The 14,569-nt window shown below is 44.2% G+C and overlaps 1 protein-coding gene across 4 annotated transcripts in view; it reads right to left on the reverse strand.

Annotated features, from left to right (window-relative positions):
• The window catches only part of ttc28 (tetratricopeptide repeat domain 28), a 237,551-nt gene that overhangs the window by 72,386 nt on the left and 150,596 nt on the right, over positions 1-14,569 (reverse strand). For all 4 annotated transcript variants that reach the window (XM_017489688.3, XM_017489689.3, XM_047160759.2 and 1 more), the window contains 2 exons: positions 12,368-12,640; positions 6,596-6,726 (listed from right to left, as the gene is read on the reverse strand). In XM_017489688.3, the coding sequence (XP_017345177.1) occupies positions 6,596-6,726; positions 12,368-12,640 (404 nt within the window). The remainder of the gene's footprint in view (positions 1-6,595; positions 6,727-12,367; positions 12,641-14,569) is intronic.

Raw genomic sequence — 14,569 nt, forward strand, 5'->3', positions numbered from 1 at the left:
TATTGTGTCTCCATTTAGTCCTGGGGATTCAGGAGGAGACAAGTCCTCTGCCTCATCTGAAAACTTTGTCAATATCAATCTTTATTTATTTATTTTTTGGAGTGTTCTAAAGGCTCACCCCCCCCCCCTTCCTCCCCTGCCCCGCCCACTTCACCTCCCTTCTTCGCACAGCCATCCACGCCCATTTAAGCTGCATTTTTCAAAAACATTGAGAGGCAGACTTGAGCTAAAAAAAGGAGGTTTCATGACCTTTTAATGGTGCATTGAGAAGACTGGCAGTTCTCCCAACACCCGCACTCTCTTAAAAACCTTTTCTTCTCTTCTCTGTCCCCCTCCTCGCCCTACCCCTCTCACTGCAGATGACTTTGCCACTGTCTTTGCCAACAAGGTTACATCAATCAGGAACCAGTTCTCAACCCCAGACATGCACCGGCTCCTCCTCCATGTAACTCCCAACTGACTTCCTGCTCTCCCCTCTCAGAGACTGATGTCTCTAAACTCCTCCTCTCTAGCCGTCCCACAACCTGTCCTCTTGACCCTATCCCTTCTCACCTTCTTCAGTCCATCTCTCCCTCACTATTACCTGCACTCACACACATCTTTAACACATCCCTCTCTACTGGCACATACCCTACCTCATTTAAGCAGGCCCGGGTTACCCCACTGCTTAAAAAACCATCACTTAACCCTGCTGTGGTTGACAACTACAGACCTGTTTCCCTCCCTAGGGGAGGTATTTCTGAAACTCAGCAACTCACAGCTGGCGTTCCACAGGGGTCAGTTCTGGGTCCACTGCTCTTTTCTATCTACACTACATCTCTAGGACAGGTGATTGAGTCTCATGGCTTCTCATATCACTGCTATGCTGATGACACCCAGCACTATTTGTCCTTCCAGCCTGACGATCCATCCGTCTCTGCACGTATATCTGCTTGCCTGTCGGACATCTCGGTCTGGATGAGGGAACACCACCTTAAGCTCAACCTGGCAAAATTTAAGCTTCATCATCCCAGCCCGTCCCTCAATCAACCACAACCTCACTGCACAGCTCGGCTCATCCACACTCAAGCCAACCAGGACGGCCAGGAACCTTGGGGTGATTCTCGATGACAGCTTGACCTTTAAAGACCACATCTCAACAACTGCACGGTCCTGTAGATCCATCCTGTACGACATCAAGAAAATCAGACTGTATCTCACCGAACAGGCTACACAGATACTAGTCCAGGCTCTTGTTATCTCAAAACTGGACTACTGCAACTCACTACTCTCAGGCCTCCCAGCAGCTCCATCAAACCCCTTCAAATGTTTCAGAATGCAGCAGCACGCCTCGTCTTCCACCAGCCCAAGAGAACGCATGTCACACCTCTCTTCATCTCCCTTCACTGGCTTCCTGTAGCCGCCCGTATCAAATTCAAGGCCATGATGCTCACCTACAAGACCTTGTCTGGAACAGCACCCTCCTACCTCAACACCCTCCTGAAGGCTTACGTTCCCTCACGCAATCTGCGATCGATTAACGACCGACGCTTAGTAGTGCCTACTCAGCGTGGCTCTAAGTCCCTTTCCAGAACCTTCACACTATCTGTCCCTCAGTGGTGGAATGAACTTCCGACCTCAATCCGGACCGCAGAATCTCTCACCATCTTCAAAAAACAGCTAAAGACCCACCTCTTCCACGAACACCTAACCAACCCATAAAAAATAAATAAATAAAGAAATAAATAATTACTCTGGCACGTACACCTCTACTCTGCACACTTTGCTTCTTCTGGAAATCAATTAATGGATCTTGTATGGTAGCACTACTTGTATTGTTCTCTGCTTGATATATCGCCTTGCTTGTATTTTCTCATTTCTAAGTCGCGTTGGATAAAAGCGTCTGCTAAATGAATAAATGTAATGTAAATGTAATTGAGAAACAAGCTGAAACAAGAATTTTGTCTCTATACCTGCCAGCTCCCAAGATACGACACAACACACGCGAACACACAAAACTCTGTCTTCGGGTCACACAGCACCACGATCAGTCAATCTCACCCATCTTGTAAGTCTGAACAGCGGAGAAAGAACTACTTGACGAGGGTAGTTTTTTTTTGGTCACGGACACAGCTGATCTCACTCCACACCACCAGAGGTCCCCATCATGAGTACTAAACCTCTTCCAGCTTACCTAGCTCACTTGATTCTCATCACCACATACACACTAGATTCCAGTGAGTCTTTACGAAGTCTTGCGTACTTTGCAGTCCGCACTCCATTTGTTCTGGTATTTCAGACTGTTTGTCGTCTTTGCTGTTTTTACCTGTCCCTTTGGATTCGTTCAGCAGCTGTTTTTTTTGTGTATTAGCAAGGCCTATTTTCCTGACTATAATTTGGTGTCTTGAAGGAAAAAAAAAACCCCAAACGAAAACATCCTATCCATTACAATAGGTACAATAATAAAGAGCAAATCTTTTAAACACTTATTTAAAAATCCAATAACGGGCATCCATTAGCAGTCCACAGCCACCTGCTCCTCGCACTGCAAGTACGATCTGCCTTATTTAATGCTCTTTCATCTGGCCTTTAAATCAGGGCTCCGCTGAGACAAAGCTCTCAATAAGCGAGCGAATAATAATAATAATAATAATAATAATCCGTCACAGTATTCCAGTCGCCTCACTCTTTATCCGTCGTTCAGTCCGGCGTGATATGTTGTTTTATAGTTTTCTTTCAGTAACACCACCAGACCAGCGAAGCCAAAACAACTCGCGTCCTTCTTGGAGCACATGTGAATTTATTATTCATGACACTGAATGTGGAAACACTGACAGAGCTCACATTCTCCCTCTAGAGCCTGCAACACACACACACACACACACACACACACACACACACACAAAAGCTTAAGGTAGAGTCTTGAAATATTTAACTGAACACGGCATAATTGCTTCTCAGAACCACGTGATCATGTTTAATAGCGTTCAAAATATTCAGTGCGTTTACATGGAGAACAATAATCAGATATTAACCCGTTTAAGACGATACTCTGATTAAGAAACTAGCATGTAAACAGTGATTATTGATGACCTTAATCCGACTAAAGTCATACTCGAAGTAAACACAAATCGAATTAAGAAATTGTGTATTCCTATTTTAGTGGCGTTATCGACGTGTATTACAGACATGTACGAAAACCAACTGTATGTTGATACGTGAAATTCTGGAGGGACGTCGTTACGTGCTGTTAATCGATCTACGTTCTATAACGTAAAACCGGAACATATAAACGTAATCAGTGTTACTATGAATGCAGACTTTAATAGACTGAAAGAGACCCACTATTAGCATCACATAAATATTTATAAACAAAATTGGTTTCACTTTGCCCAGGTTTGACATTTTTTCCTATATTCTTTTGAATGTCCATGGAATAAAATAAATATCAGATGCCACGAGGGTATCTTCTGCCATCATTTACACATTTGAATGAGGATGTAATATGAAGCAGTGTGATAACATGAAATTAAAAATGATCTTATATGGCCATGGGCATTGTTTCGACTCAGGACAGCGTCATTTGCTGCTATTGTCAAGCGACTGTTTGATGCCGAGAGTAGGATAACGGTTGAGAGGCAGGAATTCGGTCAGTATTTGCTGCAAGCCTTTTAGAATCGACCAATCAGTGTGCGAGAAGGCGGGAATTACAGAGAGGGGTTAAAGCAATGCAAACATGCGCACACATGATACAGTATTAGACCATAAACACATCATAATGAAACTAAAGCCGAATCCCAGACATTTTCTCAAATTTAGGAATCCCGGCCGGACGCTTTTTAAGAGCTGAAAACGAGGACGTGTCTGGTGATAAAGTGGACGTGTCCGGGGGAAAAGGGAGGATGTGTCCAGGGGAAAACGGAGGACGTGTCCAGGGGAAAACGGAGGACGTATAGTCTCCCTAACAAAAGCATTTCAGAGAACAATTTGTGTTAGAATTCTACCAAGTTAACTTTGCGCAAAAATTTATTTGCTCATGCACCAGGAGGATGTTCATGTGAGTCACGACTGGCAAGAGAGAACCAGAACTATAATCAAGCAGCTGTCTATACTGTACTACAGCAAAAGATTCATTTCTTTGGTTTTAAATGAAAAAAAAAAAAGAATCCCGATGTACCTGTAATCGGATTACTTTGTTTTTTGACGTAACTATAACAGGTTACAGTTACAAGTTTTTTGTATCCTGATTACGTAACGCCGTTATATGTATTCCGTTACTCCTCAAGCCTGAACATGACTAATCATAGCAGCATACAATTAATTATATTTTAATTGTGCTCAGGATTTAGGGCATCCTTAATGAATTAAACTTGGACCACAGCACAGCTGAAGTCTCCATTCTGATTGGTCCGTAGGTTGATTCATGTTCTGGAACAGCAGCACTGACTGTAGTGCTGCCTTCAAGACAAATCACAGGTTTATATTGATGCACTCGTTCTAATAAGTTCTAGTGTTATACTAACGGCTCATTCACAGGAACGTGGTGACGTTTCCTGTTAGGAGATGTTTATTGTAAATTTTTTGGAATGAGTCTCCAGGGTCAGCGTTTTGTAACAGACAGACGTAAGGCTGATTTTTTTTTTTTTTTGTACATGTTGGAAAGTCTTCAGGACAGACGACCCCCTACCACACACATTTCACCTCAGAACAACATGGAGGTGCAATCACTTAAGAGCACTTTACTTCCCAATACTCCGTTCTTTCATCCACTGCAGCTCCACCCACCCACCAATCACACACACACACACACACACACACACACACATCCATCTCCTTAACTCAGCTCCTTATTGACAGATTATCAGTCCATACTCTCAGGTGCCTAGTGGGACACGGTGATAAAGGACAGAAGGGGGGAAAAAAGTTACCCTGAGCGTCACAGTGACCTTCTGAAGTGACTAATGAAGAACTGGAGTAGATCAGGGCTGCAGTTTATCTACTTCTCTCTCTCTCACACACACACACACACACACACACACACACACATACATTTCCTGCCACATAAGCTATATCTACCTCGTTAGCTCCATCCATTCTGCCACCATCGAGCCAGAAGCACTGTGAATCTGACACCCTCCACTACCCAGCATGCATTGCAGCCGCAGTGGCAGGCTGTGTGTGATGGGAGACGCATTCATTTCTGCCAACATGTTCTACTATGTGTGAACGTGGCCTGGCGCTCGGGTGGAGAACGTGGAGCTCTCGAAACACTGGAGGAGGGGGTCCCTCCATACTGCCTTTCCCACCCTGCACACACAGTGAAGGGCATCTAGAGGGGAAGGGGGAAGGAGGAGTGGAAAACCCATGCTGTGGAAAAACCTAAGACTCCACACAAAAGCCTTATTCATGGTATAAGTGTAAATTAGATTTTTTTTTTTTTTTAGGTTTCATTTGTTCAACACAGGAAAACATCGGAATAAATGTAAATATATGTTCAAAAATAAATAAATAAATAGATCAATAAAAATCCTGTTACAACAAGTAATATCACTCATATACAGATGAGTGACTAAAATAAAATTAGCAGGAATAAACATGCTTTTTTTCATTCAGCACTATATCCTATCTTTAGCACGCGTGAATGAAATGAAGCCGCTCCGAGTCCTTCCCAGCGGAGATTTTTCATCTTGTCGTTCTTGTTTAAAGCACTTCAGCAACGAGCACTTTCACCCGTAATTTCATGGACGAGATTATTACTGCTCACAAGGCGACTTGATTAGTCCTTTACTCATCTCAGTACGTGGCACCTAAAGCTTGCGGAAAAACACGGGCTGTTCGTTGTTTTTAGGCTAATTGCAGACTAATCAGTAAAAACGCACCGTCGGGAGGGACGACTTCATTCCAGGTTTTTTTTTGGGATGGGGGTATTAATACTTGTTCTCGCTGTGCAGTCGAGTGGAGAGCAGACAGAGCACCAGGCTAGGAACGAGTGCAGCGACAGCCAATGAACCGAACAAGAGCACTGACAATAACATTCATCACTTCCTCAGTAGAAACTCGTGGCTGATCAAATCTCATACGCCTTCTTTCGTACAGGAGCACTTCACTCAGTGCAATTAATCACGAGTCCACTACAAGCCATTTGATTCTTATTTCGCTGTTTAAGGAACCTTTAAGCAAAACTGAAAATGAATCGGTAATATATCCACGGGCTGTTTTTTCCCCTTTAAAAAAAAAAAAAAAAAAGGTTTTATTTTATTCAAAGGTTAACACACGTATGCGCTTAATAGTGTTTCATCTATTAACACAGGAACACAAGACATTGACTCATGTGCCATGAGAGCCATTACGTCATGATTTATTGTCACTACGCTTTCAGTAAATTGAATTTCTTCTTCTTTTTTTTTTTTTTGTATTTACCTGAGTAAAATAATAAATAAATAAGGAATACTGTTTGTGAAAGCATTTAATAAAACTGCGTTAAATAAAACTGTAGCAGTTTTATAGCAGCACTACCACGGTAGTGGACTCACTCTATCAGACACTACTGTATACACATATATAGACGTATACAAACAACACACACACACACACACACACACACACACGAGTTTACCTCTCTGTCCTTCAGCTTCATGGCCAGGACAAGCTGGTTCCTGTGATTGGTCAGGGCCTCGCGGTAATTGCTCTTGGAGAAGAAGGCCGAGCCGAGGTTCCCATGAGCCCTGCACTCACCTGCCTGGTCACCTGCAAGAGACGACGAGTCAGCATTTCAGACAAACACACACGCCTGGCTGTGCTCACACACTTCCTCAACTGCCATCACAAAGACTTGACATTCAATGACTCTTTCAGAATGACAAATTATGAGACACTCTCTCTCTCTCTCTCTCTGGAGCACTCTGTTTCCACTTGAATGCGGAAATGTTATAGGGACTTGCTGATATTGACATTTTAGGACCAAAAAGAAAAAAAGAAAGAAAGAAAAATCTATGAATGGGTCATTTATTTTTCTACTCCGAAGTGTAGCGGTGCTATAATGCTGATTTACTCTGGCTGCTTTCGAGATTAAAACCGGACGAGAGGTTTCCGTAACAGCCGACATCTTCCGAACGGAGTGCGTCCCGCATCCGTCACATCTTAACGAAAGGCTGGCAGCTGGTGAGACGAATCAGCTGTGAATGATATGATTTGAGCGGGACAACACAAAATGCTTATCGGGCTTTCATCCTCCAGGAGAGGATTAGCATGAATGGCACTAAAGTACTGAGCTGCATATAAAAGGTGAACATGGCGAGCTCGATCCAGGGGCCCCCGCTGAAAGATAACATACCGATGACATCATGGGAGTGGAGTAAGAATCTCCAGCGCTCACACACGCACGCTTGTATTGCCAACTTCATGGGAGTTTTCATTTAAACTCTCGAGATCTAGGGTTCTACTTTTAGCACCCCCCCCCCCAACACATGCAGCTCAATCGCTCATACGCAGATTCTACAACAGCTGCTATATTACCCTGTATATATCAGTATATTTATTTTAAACAAAACACAATTATAGGCATAAGAGGTGGACAGATTAATAGCCCGGATGCCTGAGACAAGCAGATTTCATGTCTGGATTATTATTTGTTGTTGAATTTTTTTTATTTTAAACTTGTCTGAATAAAAGAATAAATCCAAATATTCGGGAAAGAAAGTAAACCCTAGTTCCAAATAAAATCCGGCGTAAAGTCATCATGTAACCTTCCTGCTAGGAAAATCCGTCACACTGCAGTTAAACATATCCAGAGTCAATAAAGACGCTGGCCAGACTCAAATACTTGCCATATTGCTGAAACGTTCGCCAAGAACTTGGTGATAAGCGGCCAAACTTGATGTGCTGCGTTAAAAACATTCATGCAGGAGATGATGAGGATTATACAAAGGTTTATGTTTACTGGTCAAACTACGTCCCTATCGTCACTATTAGGGTCTCGAGCTGTGCGTTATGACCAAAAGGAGAAAGCTGCAAGTACAAGCAACAGGAACGAGGGACTTCCACAGGGTTATTTTACTTATGCTCCGTGATACGGTGAAAAGTTGGAAATCCTTAAGAACCTTGGAGTAGAACAGATGCGCCTCTGATGCAGCCGAGGTGGTTCAGGCACTTTAAAAGGACACCCCTTGGTCGTCCACCAGTCGAGCTCTCCCACTGGATTAGACCTCCTGAGGCAGACCCAGGACCCAGTGTAGAAATGATATCACACAGCTGGCATGGGAACATCTGAAGATCAGCCCAGCAGGAGCGGAATTGTCTACTGAAGTCTGCACTGACCTCTCCGCCATCTCAGCCTCTTGCCACCGCAACCCCCGCCAATCAAAGCGGAACGAAAACGGACACCTTCCGTGACCCTGCCTACTCGCACGGAATCTCGACTTCAGAGCTGTTCTGCATGTGTGAGTGAACCGTGGCTCACTCGAGCGCACACTGGCACAGCTGAGCGCTTACTACAGGAAGGAAAGAGCCATGATCAAACCGCACAAAGCTTTCACGGCTCAGAGTGCTGGTGTTTTGTTCCTGATAGGAGTGCACCGCCTAGCTGTATAACTTTTCCGAAATGCACCTCTTCCACGAAAGAAGGTTAAAAACGTTGTTTTTCGATTATCTGTTAAAACTTTATTTCCTAAGCTGGAAAATGAGCAAATAACTCGTGCATAGGGTTTGGCCGAATACTGATATAAATGGGCTTTTGGGTGAGATTAATAAACTCGAAGATGATGCGAACTATATGTGTCTGCTCGAGGTCCTAATTATGTCCCTTATTCAGAGACAATGTCAAAGCTACATTAATTCGATAGAGGTTTTTTTTTCTCCTTCTTTTTCCCCTCCATCATCACACGTGACTCACACTGTGCCTCTCAAGGGCAACCATTAATTTCTTAGCTTAGCCTTGTTTAAATAATAAAGCCACATTCACGCTTGTGTGTGTCTGTAGATCAGCGTGCGAAAGAATGTTGTCGTCCTTCAAGCGTTAATCTCGAGATTATAGTGAAAACCTATTAACAATTTTTTACATCTGTCTCACATCATCTCCTACCGTATCTGACACCCGACAGATCCTCACGCTGCACTCTATATCGGCATCTCATCCCGTACGCCGGCTCGCCGCTTGAACTGCAGCTATATGTGAATTCCACACTCTGATCTCACCATCTCCTTTGAGAGCTCCTGATCAATCCTTCCGAATGTGCATCTCGGCGTAGTTTTGGATGACAAGTTATTACTCTCAGCAAGCGTTGCTAACCCTCCTCAGCCAGGCAGTTTTCTCCTGTACAACATCAAAGTTAGTGTTCAGTCCTGACTGCTTGATCGGTTCACATGCACACTTTCTTTCTTGTTATATCGAGGGAAAAGATGTTACGCACAGAGGGTATTAAGATAGTGTGCACTTTAGTTTTTCTAACTAAACCAGACAAGCAGCATGAAAAAGGCCTACTTTTTTTTTTCCGTCCATATTTGGCATTCCTAGTAAACATAGTTAACTGATGTTAACTACATACACCGATCAGCAATAATAAAACCACTGACAGGTGAAGTGAATAACATTGATGATCTTGGTACAATGGCATGTGTCAAGGGGTGGGATATATTAGGCAGGAAGTGAACAATCTGTTCTCGAAGTTGACGTGTTAGAAGCAGGAAAAAATGGGCAAGCGTGAGGATCTGAGGAACTTTGACATGGGTCAGATTGTGATGGTTAGACGACTGGGTCAGAGCATCTCCGAAACAGCAGGTCCTGTGGGGTGTTCCCGCTATGCAGTGGTTAGTACCTACCAAAGGTGGTCCAAGAAAGGACAACCAGTGAACTAGAAACAGGGTCTCACCGAGACTCACTGGCGCGCGTCGGGAGCGAAGGCTAGTGCATCTGGTCCGATCCCACAGAAGAGCTAAAAACTTCGGGCTATGATAGAAAGGTGTCAGAACACACAGTGCATCACAGCTTGCTCTGTATGGCACTGTGTAGCTACAGACCGGTCCGAGTGCCCATGCTGACCCCTGACTACTGCCGAAAGCACCTACAATAGGCTTGTGAGAATCAGAACTGAACCACGGAGCAATGGAAGAAGGTGGCCTGGTCTGATGAATCACGTTTTCTCTTACATCATGTAGACGGCTGCGTGCGAGCGTATAGCTTACGTAGGGAAGAGATGGCACCAGGATGCACTATGGAAAGAAAGCAAGTCGGTGGAGGAAGTGTGATGCTCTGGGCAATGTTCTGCCGGGAAACCTTGGGTCCTGGCATTCATGTGGATGTTACTTTGACACGTACCACCTACCTAAAGACCAAGTACACCCCTCATGCCGACAGTATTCCCTAACAGCAGTGGCCTCTTTCTATTTATCAGCAGGACAATGCTCCCTGTCACACTGCAAAAATCAAGGTGTTGACTTGGCCTCCAAATTCCCCAGATCTCAATCCGATCTTGTATCTATGGTATGTGCTGGACAAACAAGTCCGATCCATAGAGACCCCACCTCGCAACTTACAGGACTGAAAGGATCTGCTGCTAACGTCTTGGTGCCAGATACCACAGCACACCTTCAGAGGTCTTGTGGAGTCCATGCCTCGACAGGTCAGAGCTGTTCTGGTGGCACACGGGCGACCTACACAACATTAGGCAGGTGGTTTTAATGTTATAGCTGATTGGGCTAAATGGAACAAACATTGATGAACTTAAATTGCTTTAAACTCCTGCTTTTCCGTTTATCTTCAGAGAAAATGAGGGTCTCTCTAAAGCAAGAAAATCAAGACGAGATGAGCGGTTACTGCTAATAGATAGTGAAGGCGGCTTATCAGGGGGTGTCAGTTAAAGTCAGCTGGTTCAAAACACTTGCTCAAGTCATTCCAGATTCACGCGTCAACTGCTGATCTGTCACAGCAGGGTACTCCTTTGGTAAAACGTTACGTAAAGTTCGGCATGTGTCAGTAGGTTCTTGCAACTGAGCCTGACTTGTCTTCAGTCTACGCACATTTACCATGTCACAACGCTCATGTGTCCATCCACTGACTTCCCGTATCATCTGCCTACGATGCTCTCGCACCCTCACAGCATTCATTCCAGTACCACATCTTGGGCCGGGCTGCAAACTCGGTCCAAATGTGGGTTTGTTTTTTTGTTTTTTCCCCTGTGGTACAAGTTTAAAGAAAGAACCTTCACAGCGTGTCCACGTTTCTCTTACAACGTATCTAAATGTGAAGTCATTTCCATTACGGGTGTGGCGAAAATGATTAACATCCATCAAGTCGTTCAATTAAAATTGGCTAGTAGCATAATTTGCATAATTATCGGATACTTAATTAGCCTTCAGAATTCAGTTAATTTAGGCTTTTATGATTAAACACTGAAACTGTTCATTAATATACGATGCAGGAGGAACTGTGGGGTGCATGTGTTAACATACAGTACCTGTGTTAAGTTCAAATAAAAAAGTAAATAAATGGCACCACAGAGAAATGATACAAGCAGCACTCAGATGGTTTGCACCCAGCACTGGCACTGGTATTAAACAATACGCATGCTCCAGTAGGCCACTAGATGCTTCTTTTCTACAAGGCTAATACCAGAAAGCGAAACCTTTATTCATTAATATTTTGGCGTTCTTTCAAACAGGGGTGTGTTTGGTACACTAAGTTTAATTACGCCGGCGTTTCCATGTCATTTTCATGTTCAGTAACAGCTTTGTCCTGGTCAGGGTCATGGTGCAATTTAGCATAGCTGATGCTGGGAGGAAACCCGGGCAGACATGGAGAGAACATACAGAAGACTAGACTTAGATAGCAGAATTCGCTGTGCTCTCCAGGTTGGAGGGCTGGCATACTGTAATCTCTCTGTCCTGTCAATCACAGCGATACCAGGGCATCATGTACATCCTCGAGCGTAGAGTATAGTATGTATGCGGAAGAGGGCAGGAAGCACGTTCTGAGTGTGTTACTCTGTCCTGTGATGCAGCATGAGCAGCAGCTCGTAAAGATGTGCTTGGCTGCCTTCACGTATCTCAGTGGAAGCATGTGAGCCTTCACCCTTCCTAGTTGGTAGTTGCCCAAAGGAAAAACAAACAAACAAACAAACAAAAATACTTTCATGTGGTCTTCTTCAAACCCAGATCTCTCTATTAAAAAAACAAAACAAACACACCTACAGTAAGACTTATCATGCACCCAACATAAAAGTGTTAGCTGATGCTGATGAGGCTTTTACCCTGTGCTCCAATACCGTTTTTAAACATCCCTCGTGAGTGGAGACAAAGCAGAAGAGAAAGTAGAAAAGTTCCGATTTTCAAACCACAGCGAGAACCAACAGGCATACTAACCCTGCTAATGTTTAAATCTATAGCACTCACTCACCTAAAGTCTTGGCCACCTCCAGGTCTTGCTGCATGTAGGCGGTGCTTTTCTCTGTGTTGCCCAACGACCAGTAGGCACTGCTGAGAGCGGAGAAGACCGAGCCTCGCAATTTGAGGCTGCACGTGCCAATCTTCAGGGCTGCTTCCAAAACCACCACCGACGCGCCGTGGTGGGCGGCGCTCAGCAGCTCCTGGCCAATCACGGACACCACGACGAACGGACTCTTGTCCAGCTTCATTTTCTGCAGCTGCTGATAGGTCGGCTCCAAAGACTCTGAAATTCGGGACGAGAAAACAAATCAAGATTGTGACGCATCATAATGACTTGAAACTTAAACAGGCACATGAGTCAGATCGTTTAGTCAGCCAGAATAGAAACAGTCATGGCCGCCCATGGTGCAGGAGATGCTGAGCATGTGGTAAGTAATTATACATGAACCATCCATTCATCTTCTGTACCGCTTATCCTACACAAGGTCGCGGGGAGCCTGGAGCCTATCCCAGGGGACTCGGGGCACAAGGCGGGGGGACACCCCGGACGGGGTGCCAACCCATCGCAGGGCACAATCGCACACACACTATGGACAATTTAGAGATGCATGTCTACAACGCATGCCTTTGTACTGAGGGAGGAACCCAGAGGATACATTGGATGTATTTATTTTCAATACAACTATCATATAAACTCGTGATATAAATGATAAACATTGTCTTTACATGCTGATGAAGAAAAACAGTTCACATTAAGTTGTTCATAATGTTATTTTGACGTGTATGTATCCCATGAAACACAGCATGGTGCCAGATTACATGCAAATGCAATGTGAGGAAATCAAAAGCAAAAAAGTGCAATGATAATTCAAATAAACGTTTGTATATTCCAACCGGAATACAACGTTGGGTTTCTTTAGAGATAACGTCGTAATTTATTATGCCTGCCTTTCTGGTATCCCTCCATGCCTTTGTCTCGTATCTGCTTTGCTCTTTCTACAGTAGATGTCTTTCTGTGATACACAATCACACACTCGGAAGGGCAGAGCGGAGACGGAAGGCAGGCATATGTGTAGAGGTGACCTCTGCTGGAGGGGCGGAAACGCAGGTAAAGTGTGAAAGTGCACGGTGTCATAAATCAGCTCGCGCCACGGCCGCGTGTCCCCGCACTGCCTGCTGGGAGCGTTGACACTCCCGTTTTAGCTGCCCGTCCTTATCAGTTTGTACCATCGAGCAGGAAAAGAGCTTTCCAGCTGTCCTGTTCTACTTTGTGTGCGTAAACGAGTGTGTGTGTGTGTGTGTGTGTGTGTGTGTGTGTTGGAGATGGGATGCGAGTGTGTGCACTTACAGTTCTGCTTACTTTGCATTAAACACTTCGTAGGGACGCCACAAATCACACAGTAGGAAAACAAAGATGTTGGAAGTAAGAGATAATAAGGGAGTATAAATATGGAATATGTAGGGATTTAAAAAACAAAAACAAAATAAAACTATTCCGATAAATAAGAAGTGAAGGAATTTCAGTCTGATTTAGCGACGTCTAGCTGCAGTCTTACACAGTTCAGTGAAACGAACATAAGTGTGTGTTTGTGTGCTTGAACGCATGCTTGCTCGTGTTCGCTCCATTAAATCAACAATAGCAGCTCTGTAGCAACAGGAAACCTGTCCATCGCTGGATGTCAAATATGTTACATGCACCATTACACACCTGTAATCCTTTTCCAACCCCCCCCCCCCCACACACACACACACACACCCTGCACTTCTAGATGCTCGAGCGCAAATATGCTCAGTTAAAACCTGTAAATGTTAAAACATGTAAATTCTGCACGTTAAAAGACGTGCAGAATTGTGTGTATAAATAATAAACATAGAGAAGAGGTTTAACAGTTAAACAAACAGCGTGATCCTGCTCCCGAACGCTTCTTGGAAACGTCTTCATGCATGAATTTACGCGTTAGCAGGATTGCACTGTTTACGATTTGACACGGTCCTGGAGTTTGGTTGTTCATCGAAAAAGCACGCGTTGGGTAACGGGCCTTTAGGACGATCGCCGTGAGTAAATCTTATTGAGGACTCGTTAAGGGACACGGGAAGAACAGGGCCCTGGTTAAAGATGGTGCGGGCTCGACCATCTGCATGCGGCGATGTTTTATTTAGTATTATTAACGAAACGTGTTTGTCCTAATTATCACCACAATCTTTATCAAGG

This window comes from Ictalurus punctatus, chromosome 16 (genome assembly GCF_001660625.3).
Source record: "Ictalurus punctatus breed USDA103 chromosome 16, Coco_2.0, whole genome shotgun sequence".
NCBI lineage: Eukaryota > Metazoa > Chordata > Actinopteri > Siluriformes > Ictaluridae > Ictalurus > Ictalurus punctatus.